The sequence below is a fragment of the Tamandua tetradactyla genome, chromosome 4, assembly GCF_023851605.1.
Source record: "Tamandua tetradactyla isolate mTamTet1 chromosome 4, mTamTet1.pri, whole genome shotgun sequence".
Lineage (NCBI taxonomy): Eukaryota > Metazoa > Chordata > Mammalia > Pilosa > Myrmecophagidae > Tamandua > Tamandua tetradactyla.
Window position 1 is genome coordinate 57,901,802 of NC_135330.1, and position 23,112 is coordinate 57,924,913.

Genomic DNA, 23,112 nt, shown 5'->3' on the forward strand with positions numbered 1-23,112 from the left:
ATCTGTAATACTGGTTTTTTCCTGTATGTTGTTCAGTACTTATTTCATCTCATTTTTTTATATTGTAGGCTCGTTATAGGAAAGAGCAAACATTGCTTAAGCAATTGCCTTGCATTCCATTGGTAGAAAATTTGTTGAAGGATGGTACTGATGGTTGTGCTTTAGCTGCCCTTATTCATTTTTACTGTCCTGATGTTGTCAGGTTAGAGGGTAAGTGCTCCAATGAAATATTCCTGCATCATAGATATACAGTAACACATATTTTAGACAGTAATATTTAATAAGTAATGAAGGCTTTATTGAAAAGATTATATATAATTTATGTTTAATTTATGGAAACATGGATGTATACATTTATACATAATTCTTGAGGAAGATAGTTGAGAATAGTAGTCCTTAATTTCTAAGTCTTTCTGTATAATAACCATTATATTTTATATGTATTTTGCTTGTATTTGTACTAAATCACTAATTACAAAGTGGGTACGAAATATTATATTATCGAATTAACCCAGAGTCATCACCTTGCTTTTTTCCTATTTGAAGATATTTGTTTGAAAGAAGCTATGTCTTTGGCTGATAGCCTGTATAATCTGCAGCTGATTCAAGAATTTTGCCAAGAATATTTGAACCAGTGTTGCCATTTCACTCTTGAAGACATGCTCTATGCTGCTTCATCCATAAAGGTAGGTTAAATTATTCTCTGTTTTCCTTTGCTTTAAGTTTATTGAACAAACACAGAGCTAGATATATAAATGGACTAGCCACCTAAAGTTTACAAATTGATTATATTAGTCAAAAGAGCTTTTGAAAATAATAGTTTTTGTTTGATTTTTTTCTGCTTATTTTATTTTTTAATATATTACTAGCTTCAAGTTTCTTTTACAATACCAAATCAAAATTAAAGTCGTAGTACAAAATTGATCTGTTGTCCTAATGGCAAAATAGAGAGTAAGACATTAGATGTTTCTGAACAATAGATGCTAACAAACAGCAAAAATTCTTTTTAAGTAATGAAGGCCTCTATTACTTGTAAAATTTAAAAATTTTTAATAAACAACTTAATTGAAAATTATTTCTATACTGTTTACCATGATGCTTAAATATGTATTATATTTAGTTATATAAAACAGTATGACATTCTTGCATACTTATCTATTTGTACTGAATCTTTGAGCATGAGATAGAAACTTAGTTTCCTTGTTCTGCAGGGTTGTGCATAATTGTTCCTTTGCTTTCAGATAATTTGGAATTTATCACCTTTATTGTCCTTTGACTCTCTTTGGGCCAAATTTGCTTTCAGATTTTGTTCAGGGCATAATTAAAATTTCACATGGGTGATATCATTTCCTTAACTGTATAAATGGAATATATTTTATTTATGCTGACATCATATGTTTTAAAAGATCATAACAAATGGATATTTGAAAATTAGGTTGTGCTATTAATACTATGTTTTTAACATTTTAAGGATTATTTTTTATCCTTCAAAGATTGTTTTAGTAATATTGGTATTAATATAAGGTGAATTCAGAAACCAAAATGTTTTATAATTTAGTCATATAGATGGTTTTCTAAAATCTGGAACTACAGTATAACTGTAGTATAATTTATGGATAGAAAAGATTTGGGGGGCTTTTTTTTTTACATTACGAAGGTGGGGAATAGTAATTAAAATTAAAATATTAGGTAATTTATTTGACAGTTAAGATTTATATTTTAAATACATAGTGAGAGACACATGCACATTCTGTTTGTGACTATAAACACAGGCAGTCCTCACGGACGCCATTTATGTTTTTGTAAACCAATAGAAAGCAGATTGTGAAAATGAACTAGGTACATCTACTGCTTTTGAAGAATTTTAGATTTATTTGCAGCTACCCAGAATTACCACTAAGTGATGAGTGTGCATAATTTGACAAAGCTCTAATAAAGACATTATTTGAAGATATGAACAGATAAGCAGCATTATGCATCTTTACCAGAAATTGTAAAATGGTAAAAATTGGAGATTATTTTAACTTTTGGAACATTTCAGGACCGTACTAATATTTGACAAATATTTAGTGAGCGCCTGTTATATGTCAGACATTGTACTAGGGCTGTCAGATTCATTCATTTATTCATTCATCAACAAATATTTATTGAATGTCTCCATGTGCCAAACACTATTCTCAATTATGGGCATAGAGCAATGAATAAATCAGACAAGAAACAAAACCACAAATCAACAAAACCTCTTTTCCTAGTGCTTACATTCCTGAAAGATCTCCATAGCCTGGCAGAGAAGACATACTTTTAAATAAATAATGACAATACAATGCTATAATAGAGAGCAAACCCAAAACAGTGGGTTCATAATGGAGGTAGCATAATGAAGGTACTGTGACTTTCAGCTTTCCTCAGGACCTTGGAATATGTCTGGGAGGAAGGAATCCTTTAGGTCCCACCACTTGCGATAACCCCTCCAAAACCTTGAATGGGAAAGAAGAAGAGAAGAAAACATTCAAGCAGTCTGGAAATGAACCTTTTCCAAAGGAATTCAATTTTATTAGCTAATAACATTTATTCCTTACTTCAGAATATCATACCCTGGCTGTAAATTTTTAGGCCATTGCCTACCGCCATTCTTTCAAGAAATATTTGTTGAGCAACTAGCAGTGTTCTAGGTGGTTAGGATAAATCAGTAAACAAAACAAAGGTCACTGTCAGTTCCCTTGGAACATATTTTCTGTGGGGAATGGGGGTAGATAGACCCATGTGTCTCAGGCATATCTGCTTCTAAGCAGCAGTTTGTCTCAGAATTACATACTGTGAAACAATACCTTGTTATTCCCAGGGACCCATAGCTACAAAATTCTTTTATACCTGCCTAAAATTTTCCATCTCCTTTTTAAGGTTTTAAAAAGTAAATGAATGGTGGGCGGGCCATGGTGGCTCAGTGGCAAAGTTCTTGCCTGCCATGCCACCTGGGTTCGATTCCCGGTGCCTGCCCGTGTAAAAAAAAGTTAAATAAAGAAAGAAAGAAATGGGGTACACGAGTGGCTCAGTGGTAGAATGCTCGCCTTCCATGTGGGAGACCTGGGTTTGATTCCCAGATCGTCTACCCACCCCCCTTCCCCCCTCCCCCCCCCAAAAAAGGATCTTATTTTGTAGTGGATTTTTTTCTTTTTTTCCCCCTAGTCTGGAGAGGAACACTTTTTATCAGTTCTAATCTTGGTTGTAAATGCCAGTGTCATAGAACCTGCTAAAATCCTCTCACAGCAATGTCAGTACCTTGTGGTTCTTTAAATTCTTATTCTTTTCTATCTTTTTCTTTTTCCTTTGCCATCCTCTGGTTTAGTATTAAGAGGGTAGAAGATAGAGTCATGGGTAAACGCACTTCCAAATAAGCTACTACTCCTGTTGACCCCAAATATTGCCCATGCCCAACCGACATATCAAAAGAAAAACCTTGATTAATTTTGAAGGTTTACACCTTGCCACTTAGAAGTAAATGGCATACATTTTAGCCATGAACAGTATAGGAAGACTTCTCTTTTCACTGGCAGAAAGTTCTTCTCTGTTTCATTTTTATCAAAATGGCTGTTAGGAAAGGGTGGTGCAGTGGTGGCTCAGTGGCAGAATTCTCATCTGCCATGCCGGAGACTCGGATTCAATTCCTGATACCTGCCCATACCAAAAAAAAAAAAATGAAGCTAGGAAATATTTCCACATATATCTGGTTAATGCGTTTTCTGGTACTTGCTTGTTAGAAAATTTACAAAAAATCATTTCACTAAATACATTGAGACATAAGATTAACCACATATGTTTAAGTTGTACGCTTTATACTTCCAATAGATAATACATAGCTGTATGTTTAGATGAACAGTTCAGGCATTATCCAGATACAAAGAAATATTCTTGAATTGGACAAATATAAAATAAATAACTGTCCTCAGAGAAGGCTATTTTCATTCTGTTTTCTTTGCTCAATTATTAGAACCACAACTTTTACTTCAATTGAATGTTTTTTGACAGTCCATGATGCTGGGTGTCCATGATGTTCTCGCTTTAACATTAATAACAAGGGTTTATAAAGGTATAGGAATGAGCATTCTCTTCCCCTTTTGGTGAAAGTGTAAACTGGACATGGTCTTTTTAGGGGGGATTTTTTACGTCACCTAAACAAATTTAAAGTGTACTGAAGACATATATAAGGATTGTTCATGATGGTGAAAAGTTGGAAACAATACATCTTAATAGGGGCATAATTAAAATGTTTTGTAATAGTTCAGCTGTTTAAAGGAAGGAGGTAAAGGTATTTCTACTGACACAGAAAGCTTCCAGAACATTAAGTGAAGAGTGCAGGTAGCAAGCATTATGTATCATGATGCAATTTATATATTTTTTTAAAATATTTTTCCTATTTGTATGCAAATCTATACATGTATGTAGATGCACATAAAAAAGGGTCTGTAGAAGGATCCACACAGAATTTTTAACAAAATAATTTTTTCTGAGTGGGATGTTAAGATTTAGGGGGAAGGGATTAAGGCATACCTTTATATTTTATTTTTTTATTCTTCTGTATTTATATTGTTAATATATAGGGATATGACCATCTTAACAAGAGTAGGAAGAAAGAAAAATGTAAATGAAATTAATTTGGTAAATTTCTGGAATACGGCGATGGGTTTATTGCTGTTTAATCATCAGATAAACTCAGAAAGATATAATCTTCATGAACTTTTAGTTATACTGGGAAGGTTGTTTCTTAACATACTGACACCTAGTGGCCAAACATAGTACAATTCTATCATTAGGACTGCTGCCTTTCCAAGGTCAAAAGTATTCCTACACTTCCTGTCAACAGACCATTATTGAGCACTTAAATGATGTTTTTCTAAAAGATACAGTCAGCTTTCAGTTAACATTACTAAGAGAGTAAAACCCAGTACTAATACTTTAAAAAACAGTTTTATACTTTGGCTTTAGAATATGAACTGTAAAGATAAATATAAAGAAAAAATGTGAATCATCAGTAATTTTATCACTCAGAGATATTCCCTATTAGCATTTTGATGTTTGGCCTACTGGTCTTTTTTTAGTCATATATCCATTCATTTAGGCATTTATTTGGTAAACTTTATTGAGAATCAGGACTGGAGTAAGACCAGGTTTGTGGGGAAGATTACTAGTTCAATTTTGGACATAATGCATTTGAGGTTCCTTTGAGATATCTAAGAGCAAATGCTCTAAAGGCCGTTGTGTGTGTATATATATATATACACTATAAAAGTATAGTCACAAGTTGTCTGGTAGCTGATGGGAATGGGTGGCAATTTCAGAGATGGGAGAGGTCAGGAGTATGGGATGCTACTGGCAGGTCAAATTAAGATGACAACTGAAAAATCTTTCTTTGATTTAGTTTAATTAAACTTAAGCAAATGCACTTTGGGGGGAATAATGTGACTCAACGCCAGACTGGAGTGGATTAAGGAAATAGAAAGGGAGGAAGTGGAGATTGTTAATATAGGCTTCCTTTTTTAGAGAAGTATGTGAAATAATAAGGAGATGGGAATGGGGAGAACCTGGAGAATTGTGAGTTACTGAAAGAACGTTTTGTTTTTAGTAGGGGAGACATGAGCTTGTTTAAAAGACTAATAGAAAGGATTCCATTGAGAGGGGAAGGATAAATATATATAGGAAGAGAAATACAATTAAGAATGTAAAAATTTTGAGAAGGCAAGCCCAAAAGACAGCCCTAGGGAATATGAGCATTCTCATTTCTTTAGAAACAAAAAACATTACATACTTTAATAATGCTTAAAATATTGTATGTATTTGTATATAGATGTCCGATTATTCTGAGGATTTATATTTAAAAGTAAATACTGAATGTAGAGTAGGAAACCTACCAAATTTTATCCACTACTGTGCCCCATCCTTTAAAACACTCTAGATTCTTAGACTCAACCACCTGTTCTACATTCATATCTCCCTTCATTTAATTTTAAGTCATTTTAAAAATAACTTACATTTTTAAATATAAATAATAAGAAGTAAGTGATACCATGCCAGAGACCCAGGTTCAATTCTGGAGCCTGCCCATGCCAAAAAAAAGTAAGTGATATCATTGACTTATTAATGACTTTTCAAAATTAAATAGATATATTAAATTGTATAAATATTTTATATATTTCAAAATTATTAAGAATTAGTCACAATAATCGAGACTTCTTTGTGTTACTTAGAGCCTGGGTTACTACTGAGTTTAACATTACTGTAAGTATGTAGATATATTTTAACAATATACCGATATTTTTTGGGAGAAACTTCTGGGGATTTTGGTAAAATTTAATTATTTTTAAAAATCATTACTACTCTTCAGAGTGTCAAAAGCTTGGATAGCTGTTTAAGTAGCTTATATTACATTGTCTCAAAATATTACACATGAGAGGTGTTAATGCATGTAAAAAAGCAAATCAGCAAAGAGGTTGTGAATAGGTATTAGAATTTTTATCTACAAACTCTGCTATTCTATCCCAGGTTTAATAGCCTATAAAAGATAATGCTCCAGTGATTTAAACCTACATTTTAGTAAATAGAGCAGAGGAAAAGTCTATCTATAATTAATTCGTGGCCAAATTTTGCCTAATCTAGGTTTTCTTTTCATTTTAACTTTCTTATTTAGAGTAATTATTTGGTGTTCATGGCAGAGCTCTTCTGGTGGTTTGAAGTTGTGAAGCCATCATTCGTACAACCTCGTGTTGTTTGCCCACAAGAAGGTAATTTAAAATTCTGTGTGTTCATATAAACCCATAAAATGGAAAGTTTTTATAACTCACCTGGGTATTCTTCTAGAGAAGCCTATTGTTTTATTGTAGAGAGAAGCCTTGATGGATTCTGAGTGTTGCAATATTAAAAACCACTGAATTTTCTGAGACAGAAGATAAAGATGGTGAGGAGAGGAGAAAAAGAAAATAGAAAGAATGGCTCTGAATCAAAACCTACCACTTTTTAATGTAGAACTTTTTTTTTAATCACTAGCTTTAACTGTTTACCTATTTTCTTCTCTTAGCATCTTTTACTCCCACCCCTACCTTTTATTCCTTACCACATTTTAAGTTTTTAACATTGTTACTCAAATCATGGCTTGGTTTTTAATCTGTAATTTGGATTTGCCATTAAGCCATAGAAAGTTTTGTATACGAATTTTTAAGCCTAATAGGTTTTGTGATTATAACAGTAATCTAATCTATTGATAACACTTAATAAGAACAAAACTAATAAGAAATAAAGGAGTTTCTACAAAGATCTCTGGGTATGAAAAACAAAAATCTTCCTGAATATCTTATCTCTAAAGCAAAATTTCATACAACAAAACAAAATTCTCACTGGCTTCCGTCATATAAACCAGAGCTTTATGTAAATAAACCAGAGGTTTATTTCTATAGGAAAAAAAAAATCCTAAATTATAAGTTTAGCTTCACTAAAGAACTTTTCTACAGCATAATTTATGGAACCAGTTTTTTCTGTTGCCGATGACCATCCCACCCAACCTAAAACATGATTGTTATACAGCCCAGCTATTTAGCAGCTTTCTTTGGCTTCAGATTTTGCTGTTCTTCTAACCACTGTCCTCACTTCTTCCCCCCTGCCCTCCCAAAATGAAAAATTAAAAGAAGAGAAAGAGATAAGGAGGGAGGAAGAAGATACGTAACCGAGGGGGAGACATAATTCTAGTGAATAGAATGAGCTTACTTCAGGTAGCCCACTGCATCTCAGGCAAAATTCAGGGAAATACGCGATAATGAATATTTAATCTGTTCTGGTATCTCTAAGATGCTTAAGGCTGATTCTGGGTATTGAGTTATTATATAATGGGATACCTATAGAGAAATTGAGTTCTTCCCTAAGGTCATAAGTAAAGTCAGATGTCTTTAGTAATTATCATAACCAATATTTGTATAACATTTTATAATTAACATAGAATTTCCCCATACACTGATTTCTATGTTTTCATCTATTAAAAGTACTCAATAGCTGTTGCACTAGATCTCAGAGGCAAAAAGTAAATTGTATCTTTTTCCAAAGGTGTTTATAACAAATAAAAAAAACTACAGTAGTGGGCTTAGCCTTCTATGAAATGCTGTCTCTGTTTAAAAGGAGGAATGCTTTCTTTAACTTACTACCAAAATACCAATTATTCTGTAAAGAAGCAAAGATGACCATATGTAATAGAAGTTCTATGAAAGCTTTAGCAAAATGAAAAACTAAAATTTATTATTTTAAATACCTGTATTCATTTTATTTTAGTTTTTCTTCTCCATTAGTCTTAAGTAATTTTTTTTAAGCCAGAATATTTCAGGAAGAGTTTCAAGATAATTGACTGTTTGAAAAATATTTAAGAAGAAAATTTTAAATATGCCATGAGTTCACTATAAGTCTTATGGGAAATGGAGATTTAACCTTAAATGTTAATTTATGGTGCAGAATTCTTGAAATAATGTTGGAAACATGCTAACTGTGTAATTTTGATATTTCATCTTTTATTCTAGCTGAACCTGTGAAAGATATGCCTTCAATTCCTGTCTTCAATGCTGCTAAGAGAAATGTCTTGGATAGCTCACATAGTTCTGATTTCAGTTCAAGGTAGATTGTAGAGTGTACTTCATTTTCACTGTTTCCATTCTATTCACTAATGAAACCAAAATAAAATTTTATTGCATTAAATAATAGTGTTTTAAAAATTTCTGTTGGATTTTGAACTAAATAGGTTTTAATTAACTTAATATATGAAGGCCTGTTTTAACTTAAAAGGTAACGAAAATTTATGCTGAAATGAGTGTTTCATAAATATTTATGAACTACAGTGAAAACAGGGAGAATATATTCTAAGGTATAAATAACCAACCTAAAACCAAACTTAGGCTGTATAACTTGTTTTTGATTGAGAGCTGCCTAAAGGATAATAAGTCTTAGGGCTCAGGGAACATTTTTAAAATTCTATTTGGATTTAAAAATTTTTTTAAATCTTGGGGCAGTTTCTCCTACTGGTTTGTGGGCTGGTTTCTGTACATCTTGAGAGATCCTAGTAGAATATTTATTATAATATTGTATCTTTATTTTAGTGCTTTAATTCTTAATATGAGGACCTGAATTGAAAGCTCGTAAAAAAATGTCCTATCATTTAATATCAAGATAATGCTGACTTCTGACTCAAGTATGTGATAAGGATATTAGTTTGTTTAAAAATGTTTTCAGCAGATCTTATAAGCAGCTCTTCGTGTATATTTTAGAATCTAAAATTTACTGAATTTGGACTTAAAATTGATGTATTTTATGGATTTTTAGAAATTGAAGTAGATCCATTAACATACAATCTAAAATGATAGGTAAGAAATTCAAAGTACACTCTGTATGGATTCTTGTGATAAAAATATGAACTTGTCCTGAAGCCATCACTCATTCTTCACATTTTAGAAGTTTCTCTCTCAAGTGGATGCTATAGAATGTAAAGCCAAATCCTTGACAAAATCCTTATAATGTTCTTACTATCTTTGTAGGGTTTCTTACCTTTGTGAACTTTCTGATGTGTCTAAAGCATTTCCTACAAATTAAGAAAGCATTTTCCTTCCGTTAACCTGTGATTTAGTACTTTGATTTTTCTTACTATCTCCATTAAGTTTTCTCTTCTATAACTGTCCTTGAGATTTACTAAAAAGAGATTAGATTAGAATATTGTTGATCTAGCAGCTTCTCTATCTTTTTTCCTTGGGCTACTTTTTTCTACATATTATTTCCTCAGAGCTTTTCTGGGTTACATAGAGACATTTCCTTCTTTGAAATTTAGAAAACACTCAAGAATTCTAGGTCATCACTCTTACAGTGTTTAATCTGCTAAATCTCTGGAACAGCTACCTGAAGAGTAAGTTATTCCATAGTTATTTCTAGAAATCTGAGTAGACAATCTTCTACAATTCTGATACTGGGAAATGTCTAGATGTAGGCCCCACGGATGATTCGCATTGCCATCTCGTGTGTCTCCCAGACATCTGACTGGTTACCTTTCCCTGCTCTTCCTAGCAGAAAAGCTTTTCTAACCAAGATGGCTGTCTAAACTCTTTGCCTTGAAGAGTCTTTCTGTCATTCTAGGCTCCTAGTAACTTTCTTTTTTCTGTAATTCTCCCCTGTGCTCTCACTGTAGAATTCCAAGGGAAGGATTTTGCAAGAAAGGATTCAAGAATTTCAGTTCTTCCTGAGAATAATTCAGTCATATCTTCAAATGTCACTGATATCTAAATAATGATCTTACAAGAAAGAAAATACAAAGAAAGGAGGCAAAGCAAAAGATATTTCCAGCAGTGTTACTGCACACATTTGGATACCAGCCAATAATATTCATAAGAGTTGCACCAAATCAAATCCTCTATGTAAATATACAAGTGAAGCAATTAATAGGTAGTTACAACACTTTAACCATTATGTGGGAAAGAAAAAAAGTGAACAAATTTTTAATAATTTGCTTTTATGAATGGTTACCCTCCTGCCATATCTAGGAGAGAGTGGAAACTGTGGAAATGGTTTCTGAAGGAGGGATCATACAAATAAATATGACTGGGGAATAGTGTAAGTATTATCTGATAGCTCTAACAAGATTACAAACAAAGCTGAGGGGAAATATGATGAGGGAAAAGTTTCACAGAAGCAGATAAAAATTTGGTTTTCTTTTAGAGAATTTCTAGGTTTACAGAAAAATCATGCAGAAAATGCAGAGTTCCTGTATACTCTATTAACTAGCCTTGTATTAGTGTGGTACATTTGTTACAACCAATAAAAGAATATTACTATAATTATACAATCAGTTATAGTCTATGGTTTACATTAGGGTTCCCTGTTTGTACAGTGCTATGTTCTGGGGTTTTTTGGTCTTTGTTTTTGTTTTTTAATTTCTGTTCTAGTGACATATACAACCTACATTTTCCCCTTTTAACTACATTTATGTATATAATTTGGTGCTGTTAATTATGTTCACAATGTTGTTACATCACTCTCATCACCAATATCACCATCATCCATTACCAAAATTTTTCATCATCCCAAATAGAAACTCTGTACAATTTAAGCCTTAACTTCCTCAGATAAGCATTTACTTTAGACAGAGCAAGGTTATATATGTTCTTCAGATATTGTTGTTTTGGAGAAGCTCATTAATTATGCTTTCATTAAATAGTAAGAATATAGCATTACTATTTACATTTGAATTCTTTTGTTTACTTGTTTTTCTTATCAGTTTACATTAGCCCAAAAGATAATGTTGTTTGAAGGAACTAGAGAAGTCTCTACTACCTATTCCCCGTTTTATTCTCAAGTGGGTGGGGTGGAGGTGGAGGTGGGGGAGGTAGCCTTAATTTCCTCACTTGATCATGGCAGGAAGTAGGCAGACTTACAACTTAAAAAGAGAAAAATAAAAAGAGGATATCTTGATTCAGGCCAAATATCACTGTAATTTGAGAAGTAGACAATTAATTCCCTGCATTAATTGGAATAGGGTAGAAATAAATAAAAAGAAGCAACTGAAAGCTTCATTATCTTTGTAGGATTGAGGTCTGTTGCAGCTGGCTATATTAATCTTGATATAACTCTTAGAGATGTACAAATACACAGTTCTGTGAACAGGGAGGCCCTTGAAGGCCATTATTCTCTTGTACAAGGACTTATTATACCTGTATTTTTTAGAGATTTAGATTAGATCAAAATATTTCAAATTGATGAGTTTTAACTTTTTATTTCTGTTTTTCTGTTTGTAAAATGAAAATAATATGTCAGATGTTATCTCATAAAGACATTGTGATGTATATGACAGTACTTAAGCTCTTTGGCAAAAAGACATAAAATATGTATAGATACACATAATCTCAGTCGTTATTTGTTTAAACAATATATTATGCTTCCTTACTCTATTTTATTTAAGATGGCGAATCAGAGGTGATAGTCTGGTTTATGACTTCAACTATTCTATATAAAATCTATACTCAAGGGCTAAAATATATTTTAAAATTTTTAATTTATTTTACATTGCAGTGGGGAAGGAGCTACATTTACACAGTCACATCATCATTTGCCTTCTAGACAGTCATGTGCCCAAGCTCATTCTTCAGTCACAGGTATTGTATTTGAAAAAGTCTAGGAAAATACCATTTTAAATAGATTAATTGGGAAACGACAGAATACATATATATCAGCAAAAATATTCAGTCTTTTTTTCTGAAAAGTGGCTGTTATGTACTAAAAAGTTGGTCTGTTTTTCAATGCTTGTTTTTCTTAATAAAACGATCCTTAATCCTTCCTACCTATTTTTATTTTAGTGCTGTCAGTGAATACTCAAATTGATGTAAAGTCTGTTAAATTTCTGTAAGTTAAAAATGTTTCAAAAATTTCAGTGACATTTATTTTTCATTTGAAGGAGGAATTAGAAGGTCTTCATCTATGTCTTATGTTGATGGCTTCATAGGGACATGGCCCAAAGAGAAAAGGTAAAGAGTATTATTTTAAGTACATTCACCTTATCAAAAAATGTTTATGTTATTTCTTTCTCTCTCTCTCTGTATCTCTTTTGTTGATAACCAATTTGCTAAATCTAGACTTTTAAGTTAGTGCCTAAATTTGAAAAGGACTACATAGGGGGATGATAATTGTGAGCTCAAACGGGCTAAATTTAAAAGCTAGCTATATAGCCCTGACTTACAAATGCCTTAGGACTATATGATTAGAAATGGGGAAAGAAAGGAAATACAATTTCAAATAATTGTCATTAAATGGTTTTTAAAAATTTTCTTTTCTGCATTTATTTAAGGATTTTTTCTTTCCTGTTTTTTTTAGATCCTCAGTGCATGGAGTTTCATTTGATATTTCTTTTGATAAAGAAAATAGTGTACAGAGGTCTACTCCAAACAGAGGAATTATTCGTTCCATTAGTAATGAAGGACTTACCCTGAACAATAATCGTGCATCTAAACACATAAGGAAAAATTTGTCCTTCAAGCCAGTAAATGGAGAAGAGGAAGCAGAAAGCATTGAAGAAGAACTTAATATAGACTCTCACAGTGACCTCAAATCTTACTTGCCCCCTAATACAAATGATCTAAACTCTAATGAAAATATTCATTACAAGCTTCCAAATGGAGCTTTGCAAAATAGAATGCTTCTGGATGAGTTTGGCAACCAGATAGAGACACCAAGCATAGAAGAAGCATTACAAATAATTCATGATACTGAAAAATCTCCCCATACACCTCAGCCAGACCAAATTGCAAATGGTTTTTTTCTTCATAGCCAGGAATTGAGTATCCTAAATTCAAACATCAAGCTAAATCAGTCTAGTCCTGATGATATAACTGACACAAAAGGTGCCTTGAGTCCCATAACTGACAATACTGAAGTAGACACTGGAATTCATGTCCCTTCAGAAGATATTCCTGAAACTATGGATGAAGATTCTTCTTTGAGAGATTATACTGTGAGCTTGGACTCTGACATGGATGATGCATCTAAATTTCTTCAAGATTATGATATGCGAATGAGCAACCCCAGAGAAGCTCTCAGTCCTTGTCCAAGTACTATAAGTACCAAGTCTCAACCAGGCAGCAGTGCTTCTTCTAGTTCTGGAGTTAAAATGACCAGCTTTGCTGAACAGAAATTTAGGAAACTGAATCATACTGATGGAAAAAGTAGTGGAAGCAGTTCTCAGAAAACTACACCAGAGGGTTCTGAACTTAATATTCCTCATGTAGTTGCTTGGGCACAGATTCCAGAGGAAACAGGCCTTCCACAAGGACGGGACACTAGTCAGCTGTTGGCTTCTGAAATGGTGCATCTTAGGATGAAACTAGAAGAAAAACGGCGTGCCATAGAAGCCCAGAAGAAGAAAATGGAAGCTGCTTTTACTAAACAGAGGCAGAAAATGGGAAGGACAGCATTCCTCACTGTAGTGAAAAAGAAAGGGGATGGGATTTCCCCACTTCGAGAGGAAGCAGCTGGTGCAGAAGATGAAAAAGTATACACTGACCGAGCAAGAGAAAAGGAATCACAAAAAGCTGATGGACAGAGGAGCAAGTCCCTGGCAGATATAAAAGAAAGCGTGGAGAACCCTCAAGCCAAATGGCCAAAGTCCCCAACCACACCTATTGATCCTGAGAAGCAGTGGAACCTGGCAAGCCCCTCAGAAGAAACTTTAAATGAAGGAGAAATTTTAGAATATACAAAATCCATTGAAAAGTTAAATTCGTCTCTGCATTTTCTACAACAAGAAATGCAGCGCTTGTCCCTTCAGCAGGAGATGTTAATGCAGATGAGAGAACAACAATCTTGGGTGATTTCACCTCCACAGCCCTCTCCACAGAAACAGATTCGAGACTTTAAATCTTCTAGGCAGACAGGCCTGTCATCAACCATTGCACCATTCTCTTCTGACTCCCCTCGTCCTACCCATCCATCTCCACAGTCATCTAACAGGAAAAGTACATCATTTGCTGTTAAAAATCAAAGGACTCCCAGGCCAAATGAATTAAAAATAACACCTTTGAATAGAACATTGACACCCCCTCGGTCTGTAGATAGTCTTCCTCGGTTAAGGAGGTTTTCACCAAGTCAGGTTCCTATTCAGACCAGGTCATTTGTATGTTTTGGAGATGATGGAGAACCTCAGGTAAAGGAACCTAAACCTAGGGAGGAAATTAAAAAAGAGGAATTGGAATCCAAAGGGACTTTGGAACAGCACATACATAACTCAGAAGAAAAGGAGATCAAACCTTTTGAGTCAACAGTTTCAGAAGTTCTGTCACAGCCCATCACAGAGACTGTATGTTTAACACCAAATGAAGACATACTGAATCAACCCACAGAACCACCTCCTAAACCCATTTTCCCACCTACAGCTCCTAAAAATGTTAATCTAATTGAAGTTTCCCTCTCAGATTTGAAACCCCCTGAAAAGGCCGATGTAGCTGTTGAAAAATATGATGGAGAAAGTGATAAAGAACAGTATGACGATGACCAGAAAGTATGCTGTGGATTCTTTTTTAAGGTAACACTAATCTGCATAGTTTTGTGCATCTTCACTAGATGATTTTTTGGTTGTTGCTTTTGTTTTTGTTTCTTTTCTGAGTTGTGTTTGCTTCTTTAGTAGCAATTTCGACAAATCTTCCATTCTAAAATACACCGTGGTGGACTGTAGTAACATTGAGCTAACTGATTTCTAGAACAATCTTCTAACTTGGGTTTGGAGCTGTAATAAATCCTTATTGTCAGAGTTATTGTACATGTTTAGAATACTGTCCATTTTTGCTCCTCTGCTTTTTCTCACTTTCACAGAAGTCTTTTAAAAATTAAGGCTAGTCACATCTCTTGAAAGAATGATTCCATTGCCAATTTGTCAAAAGCTCATAACTTAGCACTCTATGTATGTACAGTTCAGTGTCTTTTTTTTATCTTGAGCATCCTTCTTTACATGTTTTGTCTCTTAAAAACTGACCAGACAGGATCTTGACAAATCAAAACATTTTTAAAAGGCATACATAGTTTGATCAGTTGTCATTGAAGTGAAGTATTTAAAAGTATTGGATAAAGGACTAGCACATGACCCTTAATTTCAATACAGGTATTGGATATAATATGCATTTAAACAATACTGTGGCCAACTAACACAAAAATTGAACATCACCTCTTGATGGTGAAGATCTTGAGATTTATCATAGATATTAGAAAAGATTTAAAATGACTTTTTAAATCTTTTCTCCTAGAGTATCATCCATTTTTTCAACTTTATTTTTTTCCATATTTTCCAAATTACCTATAGGGAATAATGTTTTCCTGTAATCAGAAGCATATATGTGTGTTTTATTCATATTTAATTTTTTAATTAAGGGGCTAAGTGGATCATCTCTGATCCTGTACAACTCCATAATTTGAAGTATAGATAGAAAGGACAACCCACAACAGCAGCAATTGATCATTTAAAATTTAAAATTGAAGTACACATAAATCCTACTGGGAAAAAGTAACCCAAAAATACTGAAAAAATTAAAATTCCTGGTTTTACTTTTGATCATTTAATGTTGGCATTTTGTAACTTATTTTAAAGTTGATCTCAGGATGCTTTGGGCTCTTACTTAATGTTTTATCTCTTAATCTTCTAAAACTACCAGTTATTTTTTATGTAACTGTAACACTGAGATATTAAAGTTTTCTGTCTTCTGTTAGAGAACCTTGTTACCTCTGTTCCTTGCAGAGAAAGGAAGATAGAAGGGGGGAAAAAGTGTCAACTTTTAGTGTAAAACAGTCAGTACATCTGTATCTTCATTTCCATTCCTACCTTCACTGTCCCAGTATTCAATCCCTTGGACTGTGCCTGAAATTTCTCACCTGGAATACCTCTAATCACACCATTCTTTCCTTATTACTGCTTACAAGAGGTAATTGTTCCAAGAGTATAGCTTCAATAGAGTCTCTTCCATTTTACAAGTCTTGTTGAATAAAATGTAAACCCCTTAGCACAGAATTCAGGGTCTTCCATAGACTAACCCAAATCTATTGGCCAGCCTCTCCCCTACAGCTTCTTTATGCCGCAGCCTTTCTTAATTCTTTAGTAGAGATTAAATACTTCCTTCTATGTATCTTTATTATATTCTAAACACACTCGTACTGTAGTACCTGTGACCCAAATTTTTCAACTATTTCTTTATGATTTGTTCTCTCCCTTAGACTCTGAGCTCCTAGAGGTACTGCGTCTTTTTATCCTCAGAGCATAAAGTGCCTGGCAAATTGCAAAGTATACTCGTTAGATATATGAGTGTTTGGCTTGACTGGTTGAATGGTATCTTCTGAGTTTCTCCTTTCAGATTTAATCTCTGGTTTCTGAAACAAAACACCTTATTTGTACCTCTTCCTGGTGGGATTTGACACCAGGAGAAGTATCTGTGGAATTAATCATTAAAAGTACTCATTAAAGACAACGACTTCTACAGCTGGTTATTTTCCTGAATTCTGAAGGATTTTGGAAACCCTCTAAGAACTAGGGCTGCCCATAAAGATTCAGTAGAAACTGAGGCATGCCCAAGTGTTACAGTTTATGAACTAGCTTTCAGACTGAAAGAATTTTAGATGAGGATTATAATTATACTCATCTTCTCTTCAGAGGAGAAACTTTCACAATAGTTCAGAACTCATCATACAAGCTGTCAGAATCTCAACTTTAAAAAATCATTCAACAGTAATTTCATTTATGTAATATAATTTTTGGTGGCTAATTTTTTGGTGCTTTTACCTGAGTTTTATTTATTTTAAATGCAACTCTTAAAACTGGGGGAAACTCAAAGTTATTTATTAGTGTTCAAAAAAATTCTTTACTTTATCTTTTTATGATTGTTCTTTCTAAATTTCTTAGGTTTTGAAATAGTGCAATTAAATAAGTTGAAGTGGTCTCTGTCACGTGATGTATTAGCTAGGGTTCTCTAGAGAAACAGAACCAGCAGAAGATATCCACAGACATAGAATTTATAAAAGTGTCTCAGACACCTGTGGGAATGTAGAGTCCAAGGTCTGTAGATCAGGCCGAAAGCTGGCAACTCCAGTGAAGGTCTGCAACGAACTGTCAGGAATGGCTGGCTGGACAACCGTGGGAATGGAAGCGTCCAAAATCCACGGTGCAGGCTGCGAAGCTGGCAACTCTGATGAAGGGTCTAGATGAACTCCATAGGAGTGGCTCACCAGCTGAAGCAGGAAGAGTGACTGTCTCTTCTGAATCCTCCTTAAAAGCCTTCTGATGATTAGATTAAGTGTCAGTCATTGCAAAGACTCTGCCCTTAGCTGATTACAAACACAATCAGCTGTGGATACAGCCAACATAATCATAATTTAAGTCCATGAAATGTCCTCATAGCAACAGACAGGCCAGCGCTTGCCCAACCAGGCGACCATGCACCACCACCTGACCAAGTTGATACATGAACCTGACCATGACACATGATAAAACTGTAATCACTTCAAGTTCTTTCTTAATATGGAACATGTCCATCCATATTTGGTGAGGTTGGAGTAATGAGATTGAATATATAGTTTAGATTTTCAATTATAAAAGTCGCCACTAAATGTGACCCTAACAATTGAAAATTGAGAATATTGGTATATAAAATATTTCATTTTTTTCAATTAAATTGGTTCTTAGGATGATCAGAAAGCAGAAAATGATATGGCAATGAAACGGGCAGCTTTGTTGGAAAAACGATTAAGAAGGGAAAAAGAGACTCAGCTTCGGAAACAACAGCTGGAGGCAGAAATGGAGCATAAGAAAGAAGAGACAAGGTAACAAATTACTGTGCCAGTTCTAAATCTGAGCTGTAATGGTCATATTTTGAAAATTTGGGTTTGTGTTGCAAGAAGACAATTTCTCATTGATATGTTTAGTAACAGATTTTTCTCAGACGTATAGGAGAATGAATTAATGTTGATTTTGGTGCTTTTTTAGAAGCAAATTTATTTTCCCAAGGTATTACCTATTTTTTGTATATTGTATTTTCTAACCTGTTTATTTGTATATTATGTATTTCTATACAATATAGTATATATACTATATATACACACCATATAGATATATGCTATATATATTGTATATACTCTATAGTATATAGTATGTATAGAGTCTAAATAATTTATTTGTATATTGTATATTTCTACCCTAAGTTTGAGGTACTTCAAAGTAAAATTCTTCAAAAATATTAATTTAAAATAACCTTATTTGGTTATGTATTTTCTTTTTCAAATAACAAATTTTCTCAATAAAATTATCTCAAAAATAACCTCCATTATTTCTGTTTTAGATGAATCTTTTTTTTCCAAGGTGCTGGAGTATAATAATTCTCCTTTCTCACATCAAATATATATTCTTTCCTTTGACTATTGTTTTGTCTTTGGTATGCAGAATAAGAAATTTGTTTGATTTCTTAGGCGTAAAACTGAGGAAGAACGTCAGAAAAAAGAAGATGAGAGAGCACGCAGAGAATTTATTAGGCAAGAATATATGAGGCGAAAACAATTGAAACTAATGGAAGATATGGACACAGTAATTAAACCCCGTCCTCAAGTAGCAAAACAAAAAAAACAGCGCCCAAAATCTATTCATAGAGATCATATTGAATCCCCCAAAACACCAATAAAAGGTCCTCCAGGTAACACAGCTTATTATAAAGAGTCTGTTCATAAAAACACCAGCTTGGTATGTCACACTAACTTTGTGCTTTGATATGCTAAATTGGATTTACAATTTGAGAATATGCATGCTCCTCGTTTGGAAAATGAGCAAATGAAGATTATGACTTAGTTGTATTATGTGTGCATGCATATATTCAGTAGAACAAATGTGAATACTAAATATCCAACTTAAATACTAACCTATTGAGGAACTCTGCCCTGACATATAATCTCTTTGAATTATTAACTACCCCTCATACTCTTGTAAATTTAAGGGTACACTTTGTGTACAAGAAACACGTCAGTGGAATAAGGAATATTAAACCAAAAGTTCATGAGTCCCTCCTTTAAGATAGAGTAGGTCAGAATTCCAAATTTATAATTTCTGCAGATTAGAGAATATGTTTTTTTAATTCAGCATATAATATTGACTAATTAAAGCGAACTCTGTTTTTTCTAGTCAGTGAACCTTTTTGATACCCAGTACTGGACTGAATGAAATTAGATATTGCAAACATATTTTATTCTTTTTTGTTAATATTGTAATTTTAAAAAAATTTCCTTAAAATTTTTTTTTCCAGTAGGGTCACAGTGTTATGTCTCATATTAGCCCTTTCCTTCTATAATAAATCCTAACAGCAATTTAATTTTATCCTTGTTTCTTAAAAATAGATTTCTTGCTAATTTTAAATAAATTATGCATATATGCATGCAAACATATCATGTGTTTACATTAATAAAGAAAACAGGAAAACTATAGAAGCTCAGTTTTCATATGCTGGTGTTATATAATGAACAGACTCTTTGCTGGTTGCTCTTTTAAATTTCTAATTTTGTTTTTATTCAGGGTCACGAATTTATCGTGTTTTTTCAGTCTCTAGCCTTTCTTTGGCATCACTGAACACAGGCGATAATGAGAGTGTACATTCAGGCAAGAGGACACCAAGGTAAACCCATAACATAAACATTTTTCATGGAAAAGAAATATGCTACGTTTTATATTTTATAGTGATTGGATTGTAATTGTAAATTTTTATAAATTTCACTGACTAGGAGTGTTTAAGTTTCTGTTAAAAGAAATTATATAAAGAGGAAGACTAGCAGGGTTTATTCATCTTTCAGTGTTTTTATATTTTGGAATTTTAGAATTACTAACATTAATAAGATACTTTTTTTTATTGTTAAATATAACATGTATACAAAAAAGCAATGAATTTCCAAGTTCACTTTAACAAGTAATTATAGAACAGATTTTGAAGTTTGATGTGGGTTATAGTTCCATGGTTTTTTGTTTTTTCTTTTAGCTGCTCCAAGACACTGGAGACCAAAAGAAATACCAACATAATGATTCAGCATTCATATTCATTTGTTAAATCCTATCTTTTCTGTTATACTCCTCCTCTTTTTTGTGAAAAATTACATATATAAAGAAAGCAATAAATTTCAAAGTACATCGCAACAATTAGTTGTAGAACACATTTCAGTTTGGTATGGGTTACCATTCCACAATTTTAGGTTTTTACTTCTAGCTGCTCTAAGGTACTGGAGACTAAAAGAAATATCAATATAATAATTCAGTACTCATACTCAATTGTTAAACCCTACCTTCTCTGTATAACTCCACCATCACCTTTGACCTTTCTCCCACTTGATACTTTTTTAAAAGTTATGAAATATTAACAGTATTTGTTCATCAGTAATTGCTAATATGATTGTGATAAAATCTCAGCCTGTGAAGATGTACATCATCTATATAGAGCTAGCCTCTCTAGCTTATTCTCCATTGAATATAACATTATTCTCCCCATTAGAATAATTCTAAAGTACTTAGTCTATGATTAGGAAAGATCTCTTTTGTACTCTTTTCTTAGTATGTAGATTAGAAGCTGAAAGTCAGTTTATCTTGTAAGTCATTATATTATAATATCCAGATGAAAGAAAATGTTTCCAGTGGTAGGCATCAACTTTGAGTTCTAATCTTTGTATGACCATCCTACTCCATTAACTGTCCATTTTCATACGGAAAAACATTTATTCTTCATCAACAAATATTTATGGAGTGCTACTATGCCATAGGCACTATTCTAGGCACTTGGTGCATAGCTGTGAATAAGACAGATAAAACTGTTACTATCTTTTTATTTTATTTTTAAGCTTTTAAGTTGATTTTGGTTGATATATATGCCCTTCTGGCCCCTAAATACTCTCTCTTGAAACATAAAAAATATTCTATTAACTATTTAGATCAGAGTCTGTAGAAGGCTTCTTATCTCCAAGTCGCTGTGGCAGTCGAAATGGAGAAAAAGACTGGGAAAATGCATCAACAACATCTTCAGTGGCTTCTGGAACAGAATATACAGGTTGGTGTCAGTATAATTTTAGGATAACAGTTGAGAATAGATAAATAGGCTATACTAAAGAATGTTTCATTAGCTCACATATACACAGGAACCTGACCAAAAACAATGAATACAGGAGTCATTTACAGGTAAGTTAGTTTCAGGGACATACTTCCACTTAAGGAAGTGTGATTTGCCCCAAATGAACTGAAATAGGTTTCTATATAAAAATAAGTGATGCCACTTAAACACCTTACGTTCTGCTTCTGACTTTAAAATGCTTATCATTTTTGAATTGTAGTTGGTTCTAAAGAAGGTTTTGGAGAGGTTCTATCTGCAATATATAGGTCTTGAGTACTGAGAAAAGGCTAGAATTTACAAAGTCCTATCCCTAACATTGGGATTTCAGGCATTTAGAATTGTGCATCTTCAGTAAATATTAAGAGGCTTTAAAAGATAAGAAAAATACATTGGATCTAGGATAATATTAAGCTTCATATATCCCTGACAGGTCCTCTAGCCTCTGTGTGGGGAGACATTTTTGAAATAAAAGGAAATTGACAAAAAAAAAATGTAGTTAAGGACCTACTAAAGAAATGAAATAGGAGAGAAAATGAGAAGAGATGTGAGCCTGTTGAGAGGTAAAATGAAGAGGCACAGGAGAGCATGTGTGGGAAGAGCAGAGGAGAGAAGAAATTGCTTCTGTCTACCTTTAATCCAGCAGAAGTGGGTCACTATAAAATAGGGCTATAGAGGTGAAATATAAAAGAGGGAAACTGAGTTTTGTGGAGTTTGCTCTGCTCAGCTAATGTTGACCATTAGCTTGTAACACCTTGGAATCTGATCATAAGATGTTATTTACTGACTGCTCAGGGCTACTTTGTCTAATCCAATGATTATTAATGTATGGAGAAATACATCCTTGACACAATTTCTAAGAAAAATAATAATGTGTATCCAAAACAAGATCAGATCCTAGGGCTCAGTGAAATGTACACACACACACACACACACACACACACACATATAGAAGAAATTGCCCTGCTTTGAGACTTACTGCCAGGCAGAACTGAAAACAAAGTTGTTTTCCTAGAAGAACAGCTTGACCCTTTGCATGATTGTTACTCTAACCACAGAAACCAGCTTAGCCCACACATGTGCAATTGCCTGTATCACAAGGTACCAGCAAGCATCTAGTGACCATTGTGTTCTCAGTAAAATGTGCAGATCTGACTGGAGGGCTGGCTACCCTCTGAGACAGGAATGTACTTTCATAAAAATATTTTTGTTCAAGGAAGTTTCTCTTGGGATCTAGCCAGTCTCATGAGAAACACTTTGGTCATGTAAATCAGTTGGACCATAGCTAAGGTTATACTATATAAACCCCGTACAAAACCCCAAAACTTTGGATTTTCATCCAAGAGGAGGATGCCCCGCTTAGGACTTTTCCAGGCAGACCCTAAAATGCTGTCTCGGGGATTCCCCAGCGTTCTTCTTTGGGTCTTGGTGAATTCCCGCCTGGTGATGTAACTTACTT

General features: G+C 33.5%; 1 protein-coding gene across 4 annotated transcripts in view; it reads left to right on the top strand.

Moving 5' to 3' along the window:
- CAMSAP2 (calmodulin regulated spectrin associated protein family member 2) overlaps positions 1 to 23,112 on the top strand; it is a 147,900-nt gene that overhangs the window by 119,762 nt on the left and 5,026 nt on the right. For 2 of the 4 annotated variants that reach the window (XM_077157353.1, XM_077157355.1), the window contains 11 exons: positions 69 to 210; positions 547 to 686; positions 6,683 to 6,776; positions 8,550 to 8,643; positions 12,076 to 12,158; positions 12,458 to 12,527; positions 12,874 to 15,076; positions 18,215 to 18,351; positions 18,994 to 19,214; positions 20,084 to 20,183; positions 21,481 to 21,596. In XM_077157353.1, the coding sequence (XP_077013468.1) occupies positions 69 to 210; positions 547 to 686; positions 6,683 to 6,776; positions 8,550 to 8,643; positions 12,076 to 12,158; positions 12,458 to 12,527; positions 12,874 to 15,076; positions 18,215 to 18,351; positions 18,994 to 19,214; positions 20,084 to 20,183; positions 21,481 to 21,596 (3,400 nt within the window). The remainder of the gene's footprint in view (positions 1 to 68; positions 211 to 546; positions 687 to 6,682; positions 6,777 to 8,549; positions 8,644 to 12,075; positions 12,159 to 12,457; positions 12,528 to 12,873; positions 15,077 to 18,214; positions 18,352 to 18,993; positions 19,215 to 20,083; positions 20,184 to 21,480; positions 21,597 to 23,112) is intronic. The other 2 variants (XM_077157354.1, XM_077157356.1) reach the window with 1 other exon arrangement.